This window comes from Amorphotheca resinae (genome assembly GCF_003019875.1).
Source record: "Amorphotheca resinae ATCC 22711 unplaced genomic scaffold M430scaffold_13, whole genome shotgun sequence".
NCBI lineage: Eukaryota > Fungi > Ascomycota > Leotiomycetes > Helotiales > Amorphothecaceae > Amorphotheca > Amorphotheca resinae.
Genome location: NW_020194483.1, coordinates 127,414 through 145,428, shown reverse-complemented (window position 1 = coordinate 145,428; position 18,015 = coordinate 127,414). Strand labels below are relative to the sequence as shown.

The following is an 18,015-nucleotide window of genomic DNA, read 5'->3' as shown; positions in this document are numbered from 1 at the left end:
AAACCCGTTCCCCAGACTTCGACCTCCCCCTCAAACCCCCACGCTCTCTATTCTGGGGAATTCGCGTCGAAAGAAGAGGGGGGCTGATGATGCTCAGAAGAAGCTGCGTGGGGGAGTCGCGACGACCTGCTCCTCTTTGGCTATGCCCACATCCCGATTAGGAAATTCGCGGCTATTTATCCCACGTTCTACGGAGTAGATTTCAAAAGTCGGTTTACGGAGTATAGGGGTTCGCTAAATCTAGTTGCCATTTTTATACATCCAGTTACCTACCTAACCAGGTCTGGAAGGCGGGGTAAGGGGGAAGTTGTAAGCCACAGTCCAAGCCATAACCTTATATGTCCATCATTCATTGTCTTTTCTCTTCCAGACACACGATAATCAAAGCCTTTCCTTCATGCACTTGTATCGCAGCTCGACCTAAATCCAGATGTTGGATCGCATTGTCGACGACCGCGTCCACAAGAACCGTGACCGATTCATCCAATCTACCTATCAAGGATGACATCTGCCGCCTAGCGTCCTACCATAACGACGACCCTGTGCCTTTTTTAAGCCGCCTGCTCAGGGGAGCTACAGTATCTGCTGCTTCATTGCCCCAGTTTGCCGGGGAGGTTGCCAGGGACACCAATGCGCGCGGCTGGAAGTAGGTGCTTGACTTCCAAACTTCCTCGTCCTCGTCCTCGTCCTCGTCGGAGGCTCGTCCTATCTCGACTTTTCGACCTACTCGACCTGCCTTTACCCAAGTCAATAGAGCCAACATTCCGACCTTGACGACTATCGCCTGTGACACCCTTCCGCTGCCCCCCCTTCCGCTGCGCCCACTCATTTACTACCTCGACATCCTATACAAGCTACACAGTAGCAATTTTCTTGGGAGGCGGGGAATACAATGTATTTCGATCATCTCGCCGAAGAGCGACAGGATAGGAACTTCGAGCTATGGCTACATGCTTTCCTACAACGAGAACCAGAGCAGCTTGCTATGCATCTCGCAAAAAAGCACCGTAAGGGGAAGATACTAGCAGCCTGTCTATGGAAGAATGGCGCCTTCAATGTTTGTTATCGTGTCAAATACGAAGACAGCACCAATGTTATTGTTCGGTTTGCTGCCCTCGGGCGAGCTGTCTTCCGCCAGGAAAAAACCGACAATGAGGTCACGGTTCTTCGATATCTACGTCAACATACCCAGGTCCCAGTTCCGGAGGTATACGGTACGGGCACATGCTGGGCAGGGCCATATATTGTTATGGGTTTCGTTGAGGGAGATCTGTTGTCTAACGTGCTCAAAGATCCCCTTAAGAAGGAAGGACGGCCTGTTCTGAACCCACGTATAAGTGACCGGGCATTAAAGATTGCTTATCGTGAGATGGCTTACTTAGTGCTCGAGTTATCAAAGCCACAATTCTCGTGTATTGGTGCATTAGTACAAGAGGGCAAGGACTTTGTTGTTGGTAGACGACCACTTACTTTTAACATGAACGAGCTAATCACGTCGGCAAACCTTGCTCCAACAGACGTTCCGACGTCTACTTTCGAATCCGCAGCAGATTATTTCGAGGCTCTTGCTGAACAACATCTTTCACACCTTCGGAATCAGCGCAATAACGCAGTTACTGACGAAGTCGACTGTCAAAAGAAATTTGTAGCTCGCTGTCTATTCCGTAAAATTGTACGGAATATTTCAGTAGAGCATTGCCACGGCCCTTATCGACTTTACTGTGATGACTTTCGACCTTCAAATATTCTTGTCGATGTAGAAAGGTTTTGTGTCAATGCAGTTATCGATTGGGAATTTACTTATGTAGCTCCGGCGGAATTTGCTTATGTTGCGCCTTGGTGGCTTATGCTACAAAGCCCCGAGGACTGGGATTCTGACTCTGATCTTGACGACTTCCTAGCCCGTTACAAACCACGACTTTGCCTCTTTCTTGATGTTCTACGGTCATGTGAGGACGAAAAGATAGCAGAGGGTACGCTCTTGGATTCTCAGCGACTCGCTGCTCGCATGGAAGACTCTATGGAAAGCGGCTTGTTTTGGGTATGCCTGGCGGCGAGATATAGCTCTATGTTTGATGATATTTACTGGAATTTTCTTGACAAAATGTATCATGGACCTTTCGGGTCAATTGAAGATCGCATTCAGCTCTTGGATGAAGAAGAGCGAAAAGAATTGAGTGGGATTTTTCAGGTAAAGATGGAGCAGGCTAGGAAAGGAATACTTGATGAGCATTATAGTACAGATACTTTAGTGGATCTCTAACGCGTTAATTTCATTCAAGTCTTCAGAACCTTATTCTTCTCGCGATGAGTTTCTCTCTCGCTCTAGGAACGACTGGAGAGCTAGAGGTGTGCTACAGGACATGCTTCCTCATTCGTATCACCAACATTTTCCCACCCTAACTTAAGCTATAAGATCAATTAAGAGTCTGAGAAATCCAGTACCCTTCTTTCAATGTGTGGCTGTGACCCGGTTATGCTTGGTTGACCTTTCTCCTTTAGCGCTTCGAGAAACGTGTTGTGCCAAAAATAAGCCCGCCCGGATTACTGCGAAACTTCAAATTCTAGATCAACTCTTGTCTTATTTCTATCTTGTATCTTCTGACAGGTCGACTTAAAGAGGTCACTGCTCACGAAAGGGAGAGTTTTTAGGAACCGACTGTTCTTTAGTAAGGAGCCTTTATAAATCGGCTTTGCTTTCCTAGGTGATTCCGGTTGTAGATTTATCTATAAAGCTGCCTCTAGTTACAAGCATAGTCTTATAACGTACATCTTAGTATAGAGTACTTTTGATGTCCCTTGGTTTTTAGTCGCTTAGTGTCGTAGAGCTAGGTGTAACGGAACCAGGTTCTGACCGTTTGCCTTAAAGAGATGATAACGATTTCTTCCTTACAAGAAGGTAACTCATGATTTCCGACTCCTAATATTTCTTATACTAGCTATCCTTGTTAAAGTCTTCCTGAATCTAATCGTCCTGTTTAAAGTATTCCTTAGGCTATTGTCCTATTTCTGTTGTATGCTAAAGAACCATGGTGGCTCAAGCATTCATACAACCCCTATAGCAAATAATGCAAACCGCTTTCAACACTAGCGAACCATAACCCCCTAACCACCAACTCCACCAACTTCATCTCAAACTCTCCCAAACCCAACCTCCCCCAACAATCAACCAACTAACTCACCACCGTCCTCGCAAGCTCCCAAAACAGCCCCAAGAACAACTCTATAACCTCTTTCTTTATACCCACCCTCTCCAGATTTACAACTATCAACCTCCCCACCCGCATCCCCACCTTCTCATACTTCTCTCTCTGCAAGCGCCCCACATTCCGACGGATCATGCGCTCGAAGAGGCCATCGAATTCGAGCTTGACGCATGTATGTGTCGCGGGTATGTAGGCCGGGGCTGGGATTCTCTGGACTACCTGCATGTGCGTGCTAGCTTAGCTGGTTGCTTGCTTGCTTGCTTTATTGGTGTTCATTCATGTTTTGCTGGAAAGGGAGGGAGAAGGGGGCGTACGAAGGCGTATGAGATGATTTCCGGGATGGTCTCGTAATGGATCTGTTTTGCGAGGCCCTCATCATCGCCTTCGAGCGGGAGGTCGAGGCTGGTCTGTGGAGAGTTGGTTAGATGGCTGCTCTGGTGGGGGAGAGAAGGGGATATACTCGTACATCATTTTGGAGTCTGTTGAAGATTTCAGAGATGTGCGAGGCAAGTGATATAGCGACCATGGTTATTGTAGGATGTTGGTCGGTATGGATGGGATGGAATGGAGTGGAGTAGATGTTGTTTGGGAAGTGAGAGGCGGGAGATGGGTTGGTGGTGGAGGTAGGGGGGACTGGTCGCTGGTTCTGGATACAGCAGGTGAAGGAGGAGGCCCTGATGACGGCAGAGCACCTCCGTTGTCGGGTCTGGCATATCCATTCGACGAGTAAATAGGAGAACCCTTTACTTCTAAGACAGCTTGTTTTTCCTAAATAACTTCAGACTTTCGAACTTTTTGGTTTAAGGTGATCCTATATAAAACGCCCATGTGATATTGAAGAAACTTACCTACCTACCACTTTATACGCCTATGAACCCCTAGATCGTCAGCAGCTACCGCAATTACAATTAAAGTTTGGCATATCCTTCCTTGAAAGAATGGTTTCCACTTAATACGATTAAATTCAGCAATTGCAAAAGAACTGAAAGAGAAACATGCATCTCCGCTTCGATACAGCCCTACCCATTCCTACAATCTCCGCCAACCCATCGTTTCCACTCTTCCAGCTCCTTCTGCGTCCAATCCTATAACTGACCCACCAACTTCTCATTAGTGTTCTCCCGAACCTTCTTCCCCTTAACACCAATCGGGAGATAAAACGCCCCGTTTTCAACGCTCGATCTCTCCCCCGTCACCGCCCAGCACGAACTCCATGCCGCCTCCCCCTCCTTCGTTTCATCCTTCACATTACCAACATTTGTGAGCCAGACTATCGTCTTGTTCAACGTGCTCAGTTACTAACCAACGCCGCGTTGATCGTGCCGTGATGGATCGACAGGAATAAGATCTCGGAATCTAGGTAGCGGCGAGCGAGCTCTGCCGCGTAGAGGATATTGGCTAGCTTGGCTTGACCATAGCGCTGCCAGGGCCCGGCCACAGCGAAGCTTTGTGGTGTTTTCAGCGAGGGGAAGAGGATGCCGCCGCGGGGGTGTCCGCTGAACATCACGCTGCTGAGGAAGACGACGCGGACGTCGGTGCTGGGTTGCCCCGAGGTTTCGAGCAGGGTGGGCAAACTGGAAGCTTCACAAGAAGAGCGTGTCCGAGGTGGTTGGTGCCGAATTGTAGCTGGTACCCATCTTGGGTGAGACCGGGGGAGAGCCATGATCCCAGCGTTAGCGATGAGAATATCAAGTATGCTGGTTTGGGAGAGAATGCTCTTGGCACCGGTTTGGACAGAGGGGAGAGATGCTAGGTCCATCGAGATGAATATGATGGGACGGAAGGAGACTTGGCTCTGTGGTCGGTGATGAGTTCATCGGCTCGTGACTCGGAGCCGGTTCCTGTTGTGATGTTAGTTGTCTGAGGTGATGTGATAATATTATAGCAGGAGAATAGAAGAGAGATAGGGTTATAGACGGGAGAGAGAATATAGAAGAGACAAGGGGAGAGACAAGAGATTAAAACGTACCTCCAGTGACGAGAATGACCGTCAGGGAATATCCGTTTCGGGGTTATATCTCGGCATCTTTGCGACTCTCCTCTCAGTCCCGAAACAGTTTCTAGACTCCCAATGGAGAAGCAAGCTGATCTTTCCGAGCCGAATAAGGTAATGAGCGATATAGCTCTGGGGGTCAAGAGAAGTTCGTATTCAGAAGTCCAGATGATGAATGGAATGAGCAGACGACAAGACAATTGGCGACCGGTATGAAGCATTCTCAGCGGGTGAAGAGAAGCGTGAGATGTCTTCTACCATCGATTGTTTGTCTCTGAGTATGGCCGTCGTGGCTGGCAGTGTTAGGTTCCAGTCAGACTTGAGTGGTCCTGATGCGTTCGCAATGCCTTCAGGAGGTCGACGTTGCACTGCTTCAACGGTGTCACTTGACACTATCCTTTTCGTGGCAATGAGCGCGGAAGAACCTTGTGAGAAATCAAAGGCTGTAGCTCACTCTCCTTCTCACCGCCGATGTTAATCGGGTTTAGAAGTTGATATGGAATGGAGCCTGGGTTGGGGCAGTCTCTGGCTCTCAGAGGAAGGCAGTCCAACGTGTAAAGTCAACGCCGGAAGAGAAAACGAGGTTCTTATCACCAACTTACCCAGGTACATGCTCCGGAAAACTTGTGACCATCCTATCGTGGCACGACTGGTGGAAATAATGTCTTGAGAGAGGGAGATACACAGATAGTAAGAGTAATTGAGACACTACCCCTGAGCTTTACATGGACTCTTACCTAAGCATCAATACCACTCCACTCACTCTCCTCTGCAGCAGATGCCTCCTTGGCGCTCTCTGCCTCTTTCCGCCGCTTGCTCGCCTGGATCGCGCCTCTCCTATTATTCTCCAACTTCCGTTCATAACCACTCTTCGTACTGATCTGTGTTTTCCCTTTGCCCTTTGTTTCCTTGCCCTCTTTCCCCTTTCCTAAGCCACCTCTCCTTGCCTCCACCCCATACATCTTCAGCTTCTTCTTCTCCTCTTTGCTCGGCGTCGGTAGCGCATCCAACAACCACTTCTGCATGCTCGCTTCACTGGCCGGTATCCCCGCCGCTTTCTCGCTCGCCGCAATGATGTTAGCCACGTTCTTCACGTATGGGATATCCTCTTTTGTGTAGAGCGTGACTGCCACGCCACCATCTCTCCCTGCTCTGCCCGTGCGCCCAACGCGATGAATATACGCAGCTCCAGAGTTAGGGACATCATAATTAACCACACCGTTAATGCCGCGGAAATCGACGCCGCGCGATAAGATATCAGTGGTGATGAGAACCCAGATCTCGCCGTTCCGGAAGCGCGTCATGACATGGTCTCGGGCCGAGTCTGAGAGATCGGAGTGCAGGACCGCGATGCGCGAGGAGCCGCCGGCAGAGGCGGGTATGTCGTATAAGAGCTCCGAGTGGAGGGCGATGGCTCGGGGAATTGTTTGGGTGAAGACGAGGAACGGGGGTCGGAGGGATTGAGTGCCATCGGTGGCCCTTGCAGTTGGGTGGAGAAGCTGGCGGAGAGCAATCAACTTGCCAGGTTCGGTGGCGGCGTAGATTAGCTTGTGAGTGATGTTGGGAATGGCGGAATCCTTAAGTCCAACTATGAGACGGACTGTTCTGGGTTGGGTATCTAGACCAAGCCGGGTCGCTCGTGATTGGATTGTTGATGATGCCAATGCTTCGATATTTGATCCCATAGTTGCTGACCATAGAGCCACACGCAGCTCTGGGTTGATGCAGGATTTCCATATACCCAGGGTTTGGTCTCTGAATAATTGGTCGAGGAGTACATCAGCCTCATCAAGTACCAGCGTTCGAACGGTGGGTAAAGGTGCCTGTTCCTCCTGAGAGCTGGCTGACAATGCACTGAGCAATAGGCCAGGTGTCGTAACCAGAATGTCTGCTTTTGCCAACGGCTGAGAGGACTTTTTCTTAGACGCCTCATCTTCTGACTCGGAATCTTCCTCCTCACTGGAGCTCTCACCTTGCTCCTCCTGGTCGTCCTTGGGTACTATTCTCATCCCCTTTCGCATCCCCACCACCTTGATCCCGGTACCGATACAAAGCTTCTTCGCTTCGTTGACAATCTGGCTTGCGAGCTCTTTCGTGGGTGCTACTATAACCGCGTCCAGGACATGCCCACTATCCTTACTCGCCCTCCGCCGCTGCACAATACTGTTGACGACAGGTATGAGAAATGCCAGCGTCTTCCCACTCCCAGTAGGTGCAACAGCCAACAGATTAATATTTGCGGTCCCGTTGGAATCCTCCAGCTCCTTCATAGAATCACCCAATGCCGTTTCTGGCTTCAGAAGCAGAGGCAGACTCCCCATCTGCACCTCGGTCGGAATCTTGTAACCTTGTTGTGCCAGATTTTCCCCCAATCGTCTCGATATGCCATAAATACTTCGGAGATCACTGAAAGCCACCAGGGGCTGTGGATAAAGTTCCTTGTTCCTATGCTTCTCCTGCTTTTTCTCAACCTTCGCTTTCTTCGATTTCTTGGTCTTCTTTTCTTCCTCCTTCGCAGACGACAGAAGTGTAAGTTTCAAGCGATGCGATCGAAGTATCTGCCTGCATTCTTCCTCATCCAGCAACTTCACAGCAGGTGAATCGTCCTCGCCGTCCTTAGGGGTTTCAAGAACACCGTCCGTCTGGTCCTCCTTCTTTGATTTTGGTTTCGTCGATTTCGGCGCAAAGAAGTCAACGGACTCCTCCTCTTGGTCATTGGCCTCCTCCTCTACCCTCTCCGTCCCACGCTTTCTCTTCTTTCCTCTCGATTCAGGTATCGCATCGTGGAACAGCTGGGGATTTGCCGGAGTCCCTGCCGATGGTAATTTCGCCGGGCCTCCATCTTTGATTGCCGGGCCCTTCTGTGGCTTCTTCGCGGACCGGGAAAGCAGCTTGCGGATATCCATGGCTGTTTTGTCGGGGACCTGGCGTTTTTCCTTTTCTCTTCAACCCTTGGCGTTCGCGTTCGGCGAAATATTTTGAAGATTTATTTTGCCGGATATTTTCTGCCACCAGACACCGCCTTCGCTAGGCCTTATCCATGAGCGAGCATTTCACCCCACCCTTTCTTCCATTCACCAGCCGTTGCATACGGTATACAATGCCAGCTATGGAAGGTGAGAAATACTCTCTTTTTGATATGTATACGTATATAGGGGTATCGGTTCGAGCATCTTCTCATAGATCAAGTTCGGGTTCTATGGGACCTTGCGATTGAGAAATATATATAACCATGGCATCGTCTACCGCGAGCTCCAAAACAATCACGGTTCCGTGCTCCAATTCAAGTTCAAGTTCAGGTCCCACCACTAGTAAAACCACAATGAGCCAGATCCTGATCTCTCTGGAACCCCCCCGAAGATCCAGCCTGACCGACTCTCATTCAAGGACCAGCACCAACGCATCTAGCACTCCCAGCTCCTCAGCCACAACTTCGAGCCCCGCGCCCATATCCACAACTGCCCCCTCAGTTCTGTCGTCGGCGTCGATTGCCCCGTCCGGGATTGCGTCTGCTTCTTCGCTGCTGCACACCACGATCACGAGCACGGCGGTGAGCGGCAGCGCTTCGAGTGCTGGCGCTGCAACGGCGAGTCCGAGTAGCAGTCAGGCGGGCAGGGTCTCGTTGGATGGAGTGGCGGGGTTGTGGGTGCTGATGTGGATTGGTTTCTTTACGTTCTGTCAAGGACGGCGATGGATGGGATTCTGATATCTGAGTCTGATTGATGTTGACCATCGGAAGTACATATCAGTCACGGTCTTCTGATCCACAGCTCTACATGAACAATCGTGTATCTCAGGCCTTACTTGAACTCTTCACCTCGTCCCATGTGACTCCGGATGCAAGATTCATATACTTAGACAGAGTATAGGTCATGAAGTCAAATATCCGCCCCCTTATATCCAGATTCAAACAACTCACACCGGCCTCTCATTGGCGCGGGTAAAAAGCAAAGCTTAAATACTCCGGGTCCCGCTCTTCGACCCGCCGACGGCTAAATGAGCTTTGCGGGCGTCTACCGATCAACCTCGTGTCATATATAGCGACGCGGTGCGCGTCCACGTCGCATCGAAATCATACTTTTGTGCCTCCCTGAATGGAGAGATTGATAGGTCTACCTTGAAAATAGCCCCGGCGCGGTTGATTTAGCCGCGAGTGTGGTTGGTCTAGCAAAGGCGCTTTGACTTCATATTTTTGGATGACAAGCCACCGCGGGGTCGAGATGCGCAAGAGCGCTGTGCGCCAGCAAATTCTCGAAGCTCTTCTGCACACACCGATCCTCTCTCGAAATCTTCTCTAAGTACGAGAGGGATCCCACAGCATCGAACCACTCTCTCATCCAGCACCCTCGAGCCTGATCTACGAACGCATCACCATGGTGGAAAGCAAGGGAGAAAGCGTATTTCCCTCCCCCTCCCCCTCACTGTCGTCATAGACTGTCATCATCATCAACTAACACCCACGGCAACCAGAACCTCTCCTTCGTCCTCGCCAAGCGGCTCGACGTCAAATTCGAGGAGCGGCCCAAGCCGACCATCGACTCCCCCTACGATGTCCTCGTCGCCATCAACTACACAGGCATCTGCGGCAGCGACGTGCACTACTGGCAGCACGGCGGCATCGGGTCCTTCATCGTCCAGGAGCCCATGGTACTCGGGCACGAATCCGCAGGCACCATCGTCGCCGTCGGGTCCAAGGTGTCGCGCGTGCAACCAGGGGACCGCGTCGCCCTGGAACCAGGCTACCCGTGCCGTCGCTGCCCGGCCTGCCTCTCGGGCCACTACAACCTCTGCCCGGAGATGCGATTCGCGGCGACGCCGCCCATCGACGGCACGCTGACGGGCTTCTACACGGCGCCCGAGGACTTCTGCTACAAGCTGCCGGCGCACGTGTCGCTGCAGGAGGGCGCGCTGATCGAGCCCCTCGCGGTCGCCGTCCACATCGTCAAGCAGGCCGAGATCAAGCCCGGGCAGACGGTGGTCGTGATGGGCGCGGGGCCCGTGGGGCTGCTCTGCTGCGCGGTGGCGCGCGCCTACGGGGCATCGGTGGTGGTCAGCTCCGACATCCAGGAGGCGCGCGTCCAGTTCGCAACCTCGTTCGCGGCCACGCACGGCTTCATCCCGGCGCGCGCCTCGGGGGAGGAGAACGCGGCGCGGCTGCTGAAGGAGGTCGGGCTGGGCGAGGAGGGCGCCGACGCCGTCATCGATGCGTCGGGCGCGGAGCCGTCGATCCAGACATCGCTCCACGTCGTGCGGCGCGGCGGCGTGTACGTGCAGGGCGGCATGGGCAAGGCCGACATCACGTTCCCCATCATGGCGCTGTGCATCAAGGAGGTGACGGCGAAAGGCAGCTTCCGGTACGGCAGCGGCGACTACAAGCTGGCGGTGGACCTGGTCAGCAGCGGCAAGGTGGATGTCAAGAAGTTGATTACGGGCACGGTGCGGTTCGAGGAGGCGGCGCAGGCGTTCGAGGCTGTGAAGGCGGGTAAGGGGATCAAGGTGTTGATTGCGGGACCGAATGAGAAGTAGGGGGTGTTGTGTGTGTGTGTGCATATAGATAGATGGATGAAGCATATTCAAGGGATCAGAGCTTGAAAAGAGAAGAGAAACTCTGTCCTTGTCGAAGATATGGGAATTAGAGAGTCTCCTCTCCTCTCCTATACATACGACGCAGTGAGGTGAGATATGTCAATGCTTGAATGAATAAATGTCTACCCAGGTCTCGGTCTCCTTGCTTTGTTTTCCCATCCCTGCCCATTCCATTCCATTGCATGCATTCCACGCTTTTATCTACCATATACACCTAGCCTCCATCCGCCCTTTTGATATACTTTATATATACCTCCTCCACCACACTCACAATTCAAACACACACACAACACATTTAAAACCTCCACGCAGCGTCCGCCCCCTCGGGTCATCGTCGGTCGCACTTGCCTCATTGAGAGAGAACCCGTGCTGCGGGGCCCGGCCGCTTTCTTGTGTAACCTGAGTGCCGCTTCGGGCCCTAGCCTGAAGATGCCCAACCCCCGAACCCCGATCCCCCGATCCCCCAAACCCAAAAATCGTCCCGAACACCGCCAAAGCGCACCTGCAGACACCCCCCCGGCCATTACCCAAGAACATGAGACCGGACGCGCCTTCTCCCCGGGTTCCCGTCTCAGTCGCCTCGTGGCCCGCTTCGGCCCGTGCGGATCAGTGGCACCGAACCACCGAATCACCGGCCCGTCTCCCAGGTACCTTACGTAGATTTCCGGGATTCAACGTTGGCGTTTCATCTGCCGGCCCGGCTACAGGCCACTGCCGAGCCAATGATCTTCAGTCGCACATTGGTTGTAGTTGCATCTTTTTTTTTCTTTTCCTTTTCCGCTTTTCGCTTCTTGCTTCTCTTTTTTGCTGTTCCAACATCGTAGCCATTGGTGGTGGGAGGGGCTGGAGGGGCTGGAGGGGGCGATTTTCATCCGAGGACATGCCGACCAGCAATATTCGCCTCGATCATTGGGCCGTCCGACTTCGTCCATGCACAGGCGCTTAGAGCTGCAGCTGCAGAGCCACCGCATGCGCCCGCCCATGCCGTCATGCGGTTAGACCGTCTCAGAGCTGCACACCATCTGCTCTTCATGCGCTCGCCCGGTGAGAAGGCCTAGAAGGCCATCCGCGGGGGAGGAGGACGGGGGAATACCTCGGCGTCAATGGGAGGACGGGCATTGCTGTTGGAATGGCGTGCAGGAGTCTGGCGTCTTGTCTCGGGAGGACTACCTAAGGCATGCTGTGCCGTAGGGGACCCGGCGACCTCTCAAGCCTCGGCCGGGCGGCGCGCAATCCAGACGTGCCTATGATGATGTGGTTAATATGAATCCCATGATGCGTCATAGACTTCCGAGTAGCCAGGGAGCGGAGCAAAAGAAAAGGGCACAACTTACACATTGCAGTAGGCGTGAAACTTCTTGGAGCAGATCTCCCTCTTGACTTCCGAACACAACCGCTCCACATCCGCCTTGTTCCAGCCGCTCATTCTCGTCAGCGGCGCTAAGGTCATGGCCTCCAGGCCCTGCGTGAGCCCCAGATTATACCAACGGCCGATATCCTTCAGATGCGGATCCGCAGGCCACGGATTCAGGGGAACCTTAATGACCTGTTCCTGAATCTCCACGAACCCCTGCCGTTCCAACATGATCCGCGTGTCAGCATTGTAAGCCATGGGGCGATACGCGCGCGCCGTCGCATCCATGACTAGGCGGTACCAGGTGGCCAGTTGACAGTTGGGCGGTAGTGACCCATCGTCACAGCGAGGCGCCATATCGATCTCCACATGTTCGAGCCATCCAAACCCCGGTTTGAGATGTCTGGAGGGGGGCGTTAGCGGTGTGGGGGCAAAACTCGGACCCGTACTCACCTGTAGATCTTCTGATATGTCTCTGGCCAACTCGAAATGCTGCCATTCAGCATCCGCATGTGTATCAGATCCCAAGAATCCAGATCCATGCCATGCCAGGGGGACTCGATATCTCGTTGCGAGAAGGAAAGGTTGGGAGGGATCCTGCCAAAGTGTCAGCGGGGAAACAAGCCAGCTAGAAGGTGCGCTTACTTTGCGGGCTGGATCAGTGATAGATCAATGCCCTGGACTTCCGCAGTGGGGTACTTGCTACACGTAGGCTATCAGCACCTATCCGGTCCATTGGAGCTGCCTGGGCTCCTCATGAGGAATGCGCTGCTTACTCGGCCATGTCAATCGCCCAGATTCCTGTGCCCGTTCCTAGATCCAAGATCCGGGGCCCGCGATCGTAGTTCGGTGTAAAGGGGGTAGAGTGTAGCTGATCCCGTCTGGCAACGGAGAAGAACTTGTGATAGATATCCATGCGATCCATCTCTGTCTGTGCATGTCCCCGCATTAGCACCCCACTCCTAGCCCTCGAATGGCGGGTTCTCGGGATAAGGGAATGGATTTTTACCTCATCGCAGGGGAGCATATATTTGCCTTTCCGGAAACCGTGGTATAAGCGTCCATTCTCGAAGTAATTCTGCGGAGGTGGAGGAGCCAGAGAGATATTTGGAGGTGCTGAGAGAGGCATTCTGTGCACGGCGCGCGATCAGCTCTTGATTCTTGCCATGGCTAGAACGGGTGGGGGGAGGTTGAGGAGGGCTCATCCAGAGGTCTTTCGGGATCGGAAAGAGCACTCGCGACGAAGGCAAGAATCTGGACGGCGGGGAGCTTAAAAAATAAGTTGAGGATCGGCTGCGACAGGATTTCCGACGCAGCTCGCCCTCCCTCAGCAGGATAAAAAGGCACATACCCGTTATTCGCCATGGCTAAGACCATGGGGACGATTGGTGTCGAAAGAAGAGGATGGCACGCGGAATCGGGAGGGGAGGTATAACAGCCGCATATGTGTGAGTGGGCGGCGGCGGGATTTGAAGGCGGCGATGCGAGTTGAGGTGAGAATAATACTCTGGCGGGAACGACAGGCGGAGGGAGGAAAAGGGAGGAGAGGGAATGAATGGCGGGGGGAGAGGGGGGGTGGTAGTCAAAATAAGATGTGAGGCCTTTTTTCTAATTATTTTAGTTCTAGAGAGGAAGCGTCTCATGCAGAAGGGAGGATGTTGGTGGTATAGTAGTAGCAGTAGTACAGCAGCAGTAGCAGTGTTCTGGGAATCGAATCGGTTTTGATCGGGGTCCCACTAGGGAGGTACGTAGGTACTAGCTACAGTACAGGAGGAGACCTCGAATTAGACCTTTCGAATCCGACCTTAGCAGGCTTAGCTAGACCTTGGGACCCAGGATCTCTTGGGCGCGCACCGCACCGCACCGCACCGCACGGGGCTGATTGGTGTCGAGGGGGGGCGGTGGAAAGCGGACTCGACCAGGGGGAGATATCGGGGTTTTGGAGTTGCGGTGATGGTGGTGGTGATGATGATGATGATGATGGTGATGGTGATGCACAGTCGAGCGTGCTGTGCTCGAGGAGATGGGAAGAAGGTTGACGGGTCAGATACTGCAATTCTGCCCAGACGATGCGTCGGCTGGCAAGGGATCAAGAGTCGCACTCAGGCTGGCGTGATGAGTGGGAGTGGAAGTGGGGAGACCGTGAGGGTGAAGGACAAGGCGGACTTTCTCGACCTCGATTGACGAGACGAGAGTCGTTGAGCACGCTTTGTCTGTCTTCTTGGGTAAGGTAGTCTCCCCTCTTGACCCGTCCGTCCGTATAACACGACCAGATCCCGCGACACCGCGCTGGAGGCGGCAAGGCACTGCCAAGGGCCCCGCAAGGGAAGGGAAGGCGAGGGAAACGCTGGCGGCCGGGTCTTGGGTCTCTCTGGGTCTTGGTCCTGGGTCTTGGGTCCTGGGTCTTGGGTTTTAGTCTGATTTAGCCTTTATTAGCCCTGATTAGCCCTTTCGGCGCGGGCGCCCTAGCCGGCTTACGTTAGACTGCTAAGGGTAGCCACACATTAGGCCCGATGGGGGTTTAGACAAGCCTGCGTTGGTTCGCTGGGCGGCAGAAGCGTTGCTTTGCTCACTGCAGGCGCGGTTGAAGGCAGGAAACGCGGCAGAAGCGAATCCTCCCTCCTTTTCCTTTTCCCTTTTCCTTTTTCCTTTTTCCCTTCCCCCCCCTTTTATTTCCTCTTTCCCTTTCCTTTTCCTGCTCGTCTCTCGGGTCGGCTGGAAGATCGATCGAAGCTCCTCTTTAGGAAGATGCCGTAGGTAAGGTAAGGTACCTTAAGGTAGGTATACCAGGTACCCCCCCTTAACTACCTTAGTACATATACGACGAACTCCCCCCAGTATCCGCCGTAATATGCAATACTGTAATAATTCGTAATCCGTCATCCGTTGTGTGTCCCGCAACTCCACGGCCGTCGAATCACACCCGCGCACAGTGGCAACACCGCACCGAGACCACACCACTGCCGAGTCCTCTCTCCTGTTACTCCGGGGAAGGGAAGGGCACGTCGTGGTCGGCACGGCCTTGAGCTGACAGTCCGGGCTGCCTGGCTGGCCGGCGGGTGCGTGGATTCCTGGTCAGACAAGAGGCTTACTGTACCACGCGCGCGCTCTCGAGGTAGGTAGTGATGAGACCTCTCTCTTACCCTCACGTCCTCTCACGCAGTTGCCGCCGCTATTCCTGCTCTGCTCTGCAGGTCTATTGCCTGTCTGCGCGGTGACGCCAACCCCCCCGTGGTGTGATCTGACAGACTGCCAACGACTGGAGGAGTGGGGAGAGGAGATCGAAGGCGCCGGTTGATTGTTGGGGGCGCTGCTGGGTTGGGTGTTCGAAGCAAAGCAAATAATCCAACGCGCGGTGTTATCACTCACTGTACGATCCATGGATGCTTGGCAGGCGGGACTCAGGGGATGGCATGGCCAGGCTCTTCATGTCTCATCATGATGGCAAGTCAGGTCCAGCCTTTTTGACCTGGGTATACATGATATGGTCATGGATCATCTCTCTCGTCAGCCCTCTCCCCGCGCGCGGCTTGACGATTATTTGCCGATGAGTTGCGTGCAAAGGCGCCGCGCAGACGAGCAAGGCCACGCAACGCCCAAAGAGTTGAAGCACAGTCGCACTCGCACTCGCACCGTCGTACTGGACCTCTCCTACTGTCGTAGTGGCCGGCGCAGCAGACCACAGGAGAACGGGCTCCGGCGGTGTGGTGAGAGCTCAGAGTAGTTTCCGGGATAAGCTCCGTGGCGGAGACGGTCCACCCATCTGGTTGGAACAATACTACTACTAACAATACTACTTCTGGACAATGGCATTTCCACATTATTATGAAGAACGGCGGTCTCGCACACGGGGAGGAAGCCACGGGCTGGGACGCCACCCACAGAACAGCTGGACCGCGGCTGGGTACAAGATGATGTATCGGAGTATTTGTGCCACAGCACAGGGGATCCATGATCTATCGACCACGACCCATGGTACGGCAGCAAGCAGCAGCAGTAAGTGTGCGGAGTAGATCACCTCCCCTCCCTACTGCGTAAATAATGAATAACATGTCACAGCTCCTGATGTACAGATGATATGCGACAGATATCGACATCAAACTCACAATAAAGATTAATAATCTACGCACGTACTCCGAGGACCAGGGGGGGCTGCCCGCTGGGAACGCCAGGGTCCGCACGGGACGTTATTTGCTGGGCGAGGGAACGGCGGCAATCAGAATCAACAGCCCATTATTCCACGGCCGTTGAGACTTGATCGTGAAGGGGTCCGGTTGTTATATGACCATGACCTACGATACGAAGTTGAGAGTTGACGGGCGTTTGTCCTCGGCGGGGCGGCCCAGTTTCCAGTTTGCAATTTCCAATATCCGTCTCCCCTTCTTCTCAACACATGCCGAGAGGAAGAATTGCAGGACGGCAGGATGGCTGGACGATGATCAGCAATGCAATGCAATGTACGAAAGTAGAGCGGTGTTTTCGTCTTGTCTTGTCTTGTCTGTCTACTGCTTAACCAGCTCCTCTCCCCCTCCCTCCCCTCCCGTCCTCTCCGCTCCCCCCCCCCCCTTTCCTCCCCTCCTCCCCGCCCTCATCCTTTCCTTCCGAGTCCCCAGAGAACGAAAGGCTCGAATCCATCAATCCACCACCCTCACTCATCTCAATCCCCTCTATCTCCCCGAGTCACCGCCTCGATTCCCCCTTCCCCCCCCCCGCCTTGCACATCCAATACTCCAACCATCCCTCCCATCATTACTCCACTCAATCAATCTCCACACCGCGTCGTCCGACCCGACCTCCCGACCTCCCGCCCCCCGATCCGCCAGTCTGGGACGCGTTCCTCTCGGGCGCCCGCGCCGCTGGGGTGTGCCGGCCCTGGGGATTTCACCTCCAGGCATCATCCCTCCTCTGCTTGTCCAGGATGCCAGCCGTCTGAGAATCCTGGACCTGGACCTGGACCCCCCTTTACAGAGAAGAGTTTCGGTTTGGGTTTTGGTTTCGGGATTCTTGCTAGCGGATCGATATTTTTATTTCGGTTGAGCCGCGGTGAAGATATAGATTGATTGATTTCTGATGTCTCGTTTTCTTTTTCTTTTGCTTTTTTTATTTTTTATTTTTTATTTTTTTTGATCGTATCGACCATGATCATCTTTCTATCTATCATGTCTTGTCTGCCTCGGGATGTAGAGAGGCGTACTTACGACACTGCACCGATATGATTGATGCATTTCGATCGATGTTGAATTGCTGTACCTTCCAGGGATGGGAATCATCTATCCGCCTTCTTACTTATCTATATACAACGTAGATTTCAACAGACTGTGCTTCAACGCTCGATTCTATAGGGTAGACGGAGTCTATTTCCTTGAGAAACATAGAATAAGCAAACTATTCACGAACGACAAGTAAAAGTACAGTAAAGGATTGATTGATGGAATCTTTGTAAGAGGGTAGAGAGATGTCGACAAACAAACAGATATAGGATCCATCTATCCATCTCCCTACCTACTTCTGCATTCCGCACGAATAAATGTGCGTTCGCATCATCGATGCTAATAATCCAACAAACAGGTAGGTACCATCAAGAAAGAAACAAAAGAAAGAAAAAAAGAAAAACACATAGTCATTTCATCATAAGTTCATAACCAAAACACCTACCTACGCACAACCACAGAAGAAACATTATCCCTCGCATCGCCCCAACCGCCCATCTCATTCATCCATCTTCCCTCTTGCCTCGTGTTTTCTCTCACCATCCCTGAACCCGTCCCCTTATATATACACACATATAAGTATAGCACTCCCTACTATACCCAGGGATTCATCACCTACCTATTCCTCAGACCACTGCACAGACCATGTCACGTCGTTACGAAGGC

At 52.9% G+C, this 18,015-nt stretch overlaps 10 protein-coding genes across 10 annotated transcripts; 5 read left to right on the top strand and 5 right to left on the bottom strand.

The window, feature by feature from the left end:
• Positions 1 to 523: 523 nt before the first annotated feature.
• M430DRAFT_22752 (hypothetical protein) lies at positions 524 to 829 on the bottom strand (the record flags this gene model as incomplete). The annotated part of the gene is made up of 1 exon (XM_024864761.1): positions 524 to 829. One exon carries the CDS (start codon positions 827 to 829, stop codon positions 524 to 526), a length of 306 nt encoding a protein of 101 aa, XP_024716912.1.
• A 63-nt stretch (positions 830 to 892) lies between these two features.
• Positions 893 to 2,263, top strand: M430DRAFT_31239 (hypothetical protein; the record flags this gene model as incomplete). Its single annotated transcript, XM_024866021.1, has 1 exon — positions 893 to 2,263. One exon carries the CDS (start codon positions 893 to 895, stop codon positions 2,261 to 2,263), a length of 1,371 nt encoding a protein of 456 aa, XP_024716911.1.
• Positions 2,264 to 4,328: 2,065 nt separating this feature from the next.
• Positions 4,329 to 5,032, bottom strand: M430DRAFT_271390 (hypothetical protein). The gene has a single exon (XM_024865530.1). It carries the CDS (start codon positions 4,963 to 4,965, stop codon positions 4,498 to 4,500), a length of 468 nt encoding a protein of 155 aa, XP_024716910.1. The 5' UTR covers positions 4,966 to 5,032; the 3' UTR covers positions 4,329 to 4,497.
• Positions 5,033 to 5,277: 245 nt separating this feature from the next.
• On the top strand, positions 5,278 to 5,869 carry M430DRAFT_22748 (hypothetical protein; the record flags this gene model as incomplete). Its single annotated transcript, XM_024864759.1, has 3 exons — positions 5,278 to 5,347; positions 5,388 to 5,627; positions 5,691 to 5,869. 3 exons carry the CDS (start codon positions 5,278 to 5,280, stop codon positions 5,867 to 5,869), a joined length of 489 nt encoding a protein of 162 aa, XP_024716909.1.
• Positions 5,842 to 8,143, bottom strand: M430DRAFT_37357 (hypothetical protein). The gene has a single exon (XM_024867111.1). The coding sequence runs from the start codon at positions 8,103 to 8,105 to the stop codon at positions 5,937 to 5,939; it is 2,169 nt and encodes a 722-aa protein (XP_024716908.1). The 5' UTR covers positions 8,106 to 8,143; the 3' UTR covers positions 5,842 to 5,936.
• Positions 8,144 to 8,345: 202 nt separating this feature from the next.
• Positions 8,346 to 9,050, top strand: M430DRAFT_37355 (hypothetical protein). The gene has a single exon (XM_024867110.1). It carries the CDS (start codon positions 8,432 to 8,434, stop codon positions 8,903 to 8,905), a length of 474 nt encoding a protein of 157 aa, XP_024716907.1. The 5' UTR covers positions 8,346 to 8,431; the 3' UTR covers positions 8,906 to 9,050.
• Positions 9,051 to 9,572: 522 nt separating this feature from the next.
• On the top strand, positions 9,573 to 10,725 carry M430DRAFT_31237 (hypothetical protein; the record flags this gene model as incomplete). Its single annotated transcript, XM_024866020.1, has 2 exons — positions 9,573 to 9,596; positions 9,670 to 10,725. 2 exons carry the CDS (start codon positions 9,573 to 9,575, stop codon positions 10,723 to 10,725), a joined length of 1,080 nt encoding a protein of 359 aa, XP_024716906.1.
• A 320-nt stretch (positions 10,726 to 11,045) lies between these two features.
• On the top strand, positions 11,046 to 11,861 carry M430DRAFT_186186 (hypothetical protein). Its single transcript, XM_024863910.1, has one exon. The coding sequence runs from the start codon at positions 11,321 to 11,323 to the stop codon at positions 11,729 to 11,731; it is 411 nt and encodes a 136-aa protein (XP_024716905.1). The 5' UTR covers positions 11,046 to 11,320; the 3' UTR covers positions 11,732 to 11,861.
• Positions 11,862 to 11,992: 131 nt separating this feature from the next.
• M430DRAFT_109668 (hypothetical protein) lies at positions 11,993 to 13,268 on the bottom strand (the record flags this gene model as incomplete). The annotated part of the gene is made up of 6 exons (XM_024861298.1): positions 11,993 to 12,029; positions 12,120 to 12,542; positions 12,593 to 12,736; positions 12,785 to 12,841; positions 12,916 to 13,070; positions 13,149 to 13,268. 6 exons carry the CDS (start codon positions 13,266 to 13,268, stop codon positions 11,993 to 11,995), a joined length of 936 nt encoding a protein of 311 aa, XP_024716904.1.
• Positions 13,269 to 13,407: 139 nt separating this feature from the next.
• Positions 13,408 to 13,937, bottom strand: M430DRAFT_186196 (hypothetical protein). Its single transcript, XM_024863911.1, has one exon. The coding sequence runs from the start codon at positions 13,780 to 13,782 to the stop codon at positions 13,507 to 13,509; it is 276 nt and encodes a 91-aa protein (XP_024716903.1). The 5' UTR covers positions 13,783 to 13,937; the 3' UTR covers positions 13,408 to 13,506.
• Between the last annotated feature and the right edge of the window lie 4,078 nt (positions 13,938 to 18,015).

Coding starts and splice junctions, on each gene's coding strand:
- M430DRAFT_37357 (XM_024867111.1), bottom strand. CDS start 8,105: ATGGATATCCGCAAGCTGCTTTCCCGGTCCGCGAAGAAGCCACAGAAG.
- M430DRAFT_271390 (XM_024865530.1), bottom strand. CDS start 4,965: ATGGACCTAGCATCTCTCCCCTCTGTCCAAACCGGTGCCAAGAGCATT.
- M430DRAFT_186186 (XM_024863910.1), top strand. CDS start 11,321: ATGAGACCGGACGCGCCTTCTCCCCGGGTTCCCGTCTCAGTCGCCTCG.
- M430DRAFT_186196 (XM_024863911.1), bottom strand. CDS start 13,782: ATGAGACGCTTCCTCTCTAGAACTAAAATAATTAGAAAAAAGGCCTCA.
- M430DRAFT_37355 (XM_024867110.1), top strand. CDS start 8,432: ATGGCATCGTCTACCGCGAGCTCCAAAACAATCACGGTTCCGTGCTCC.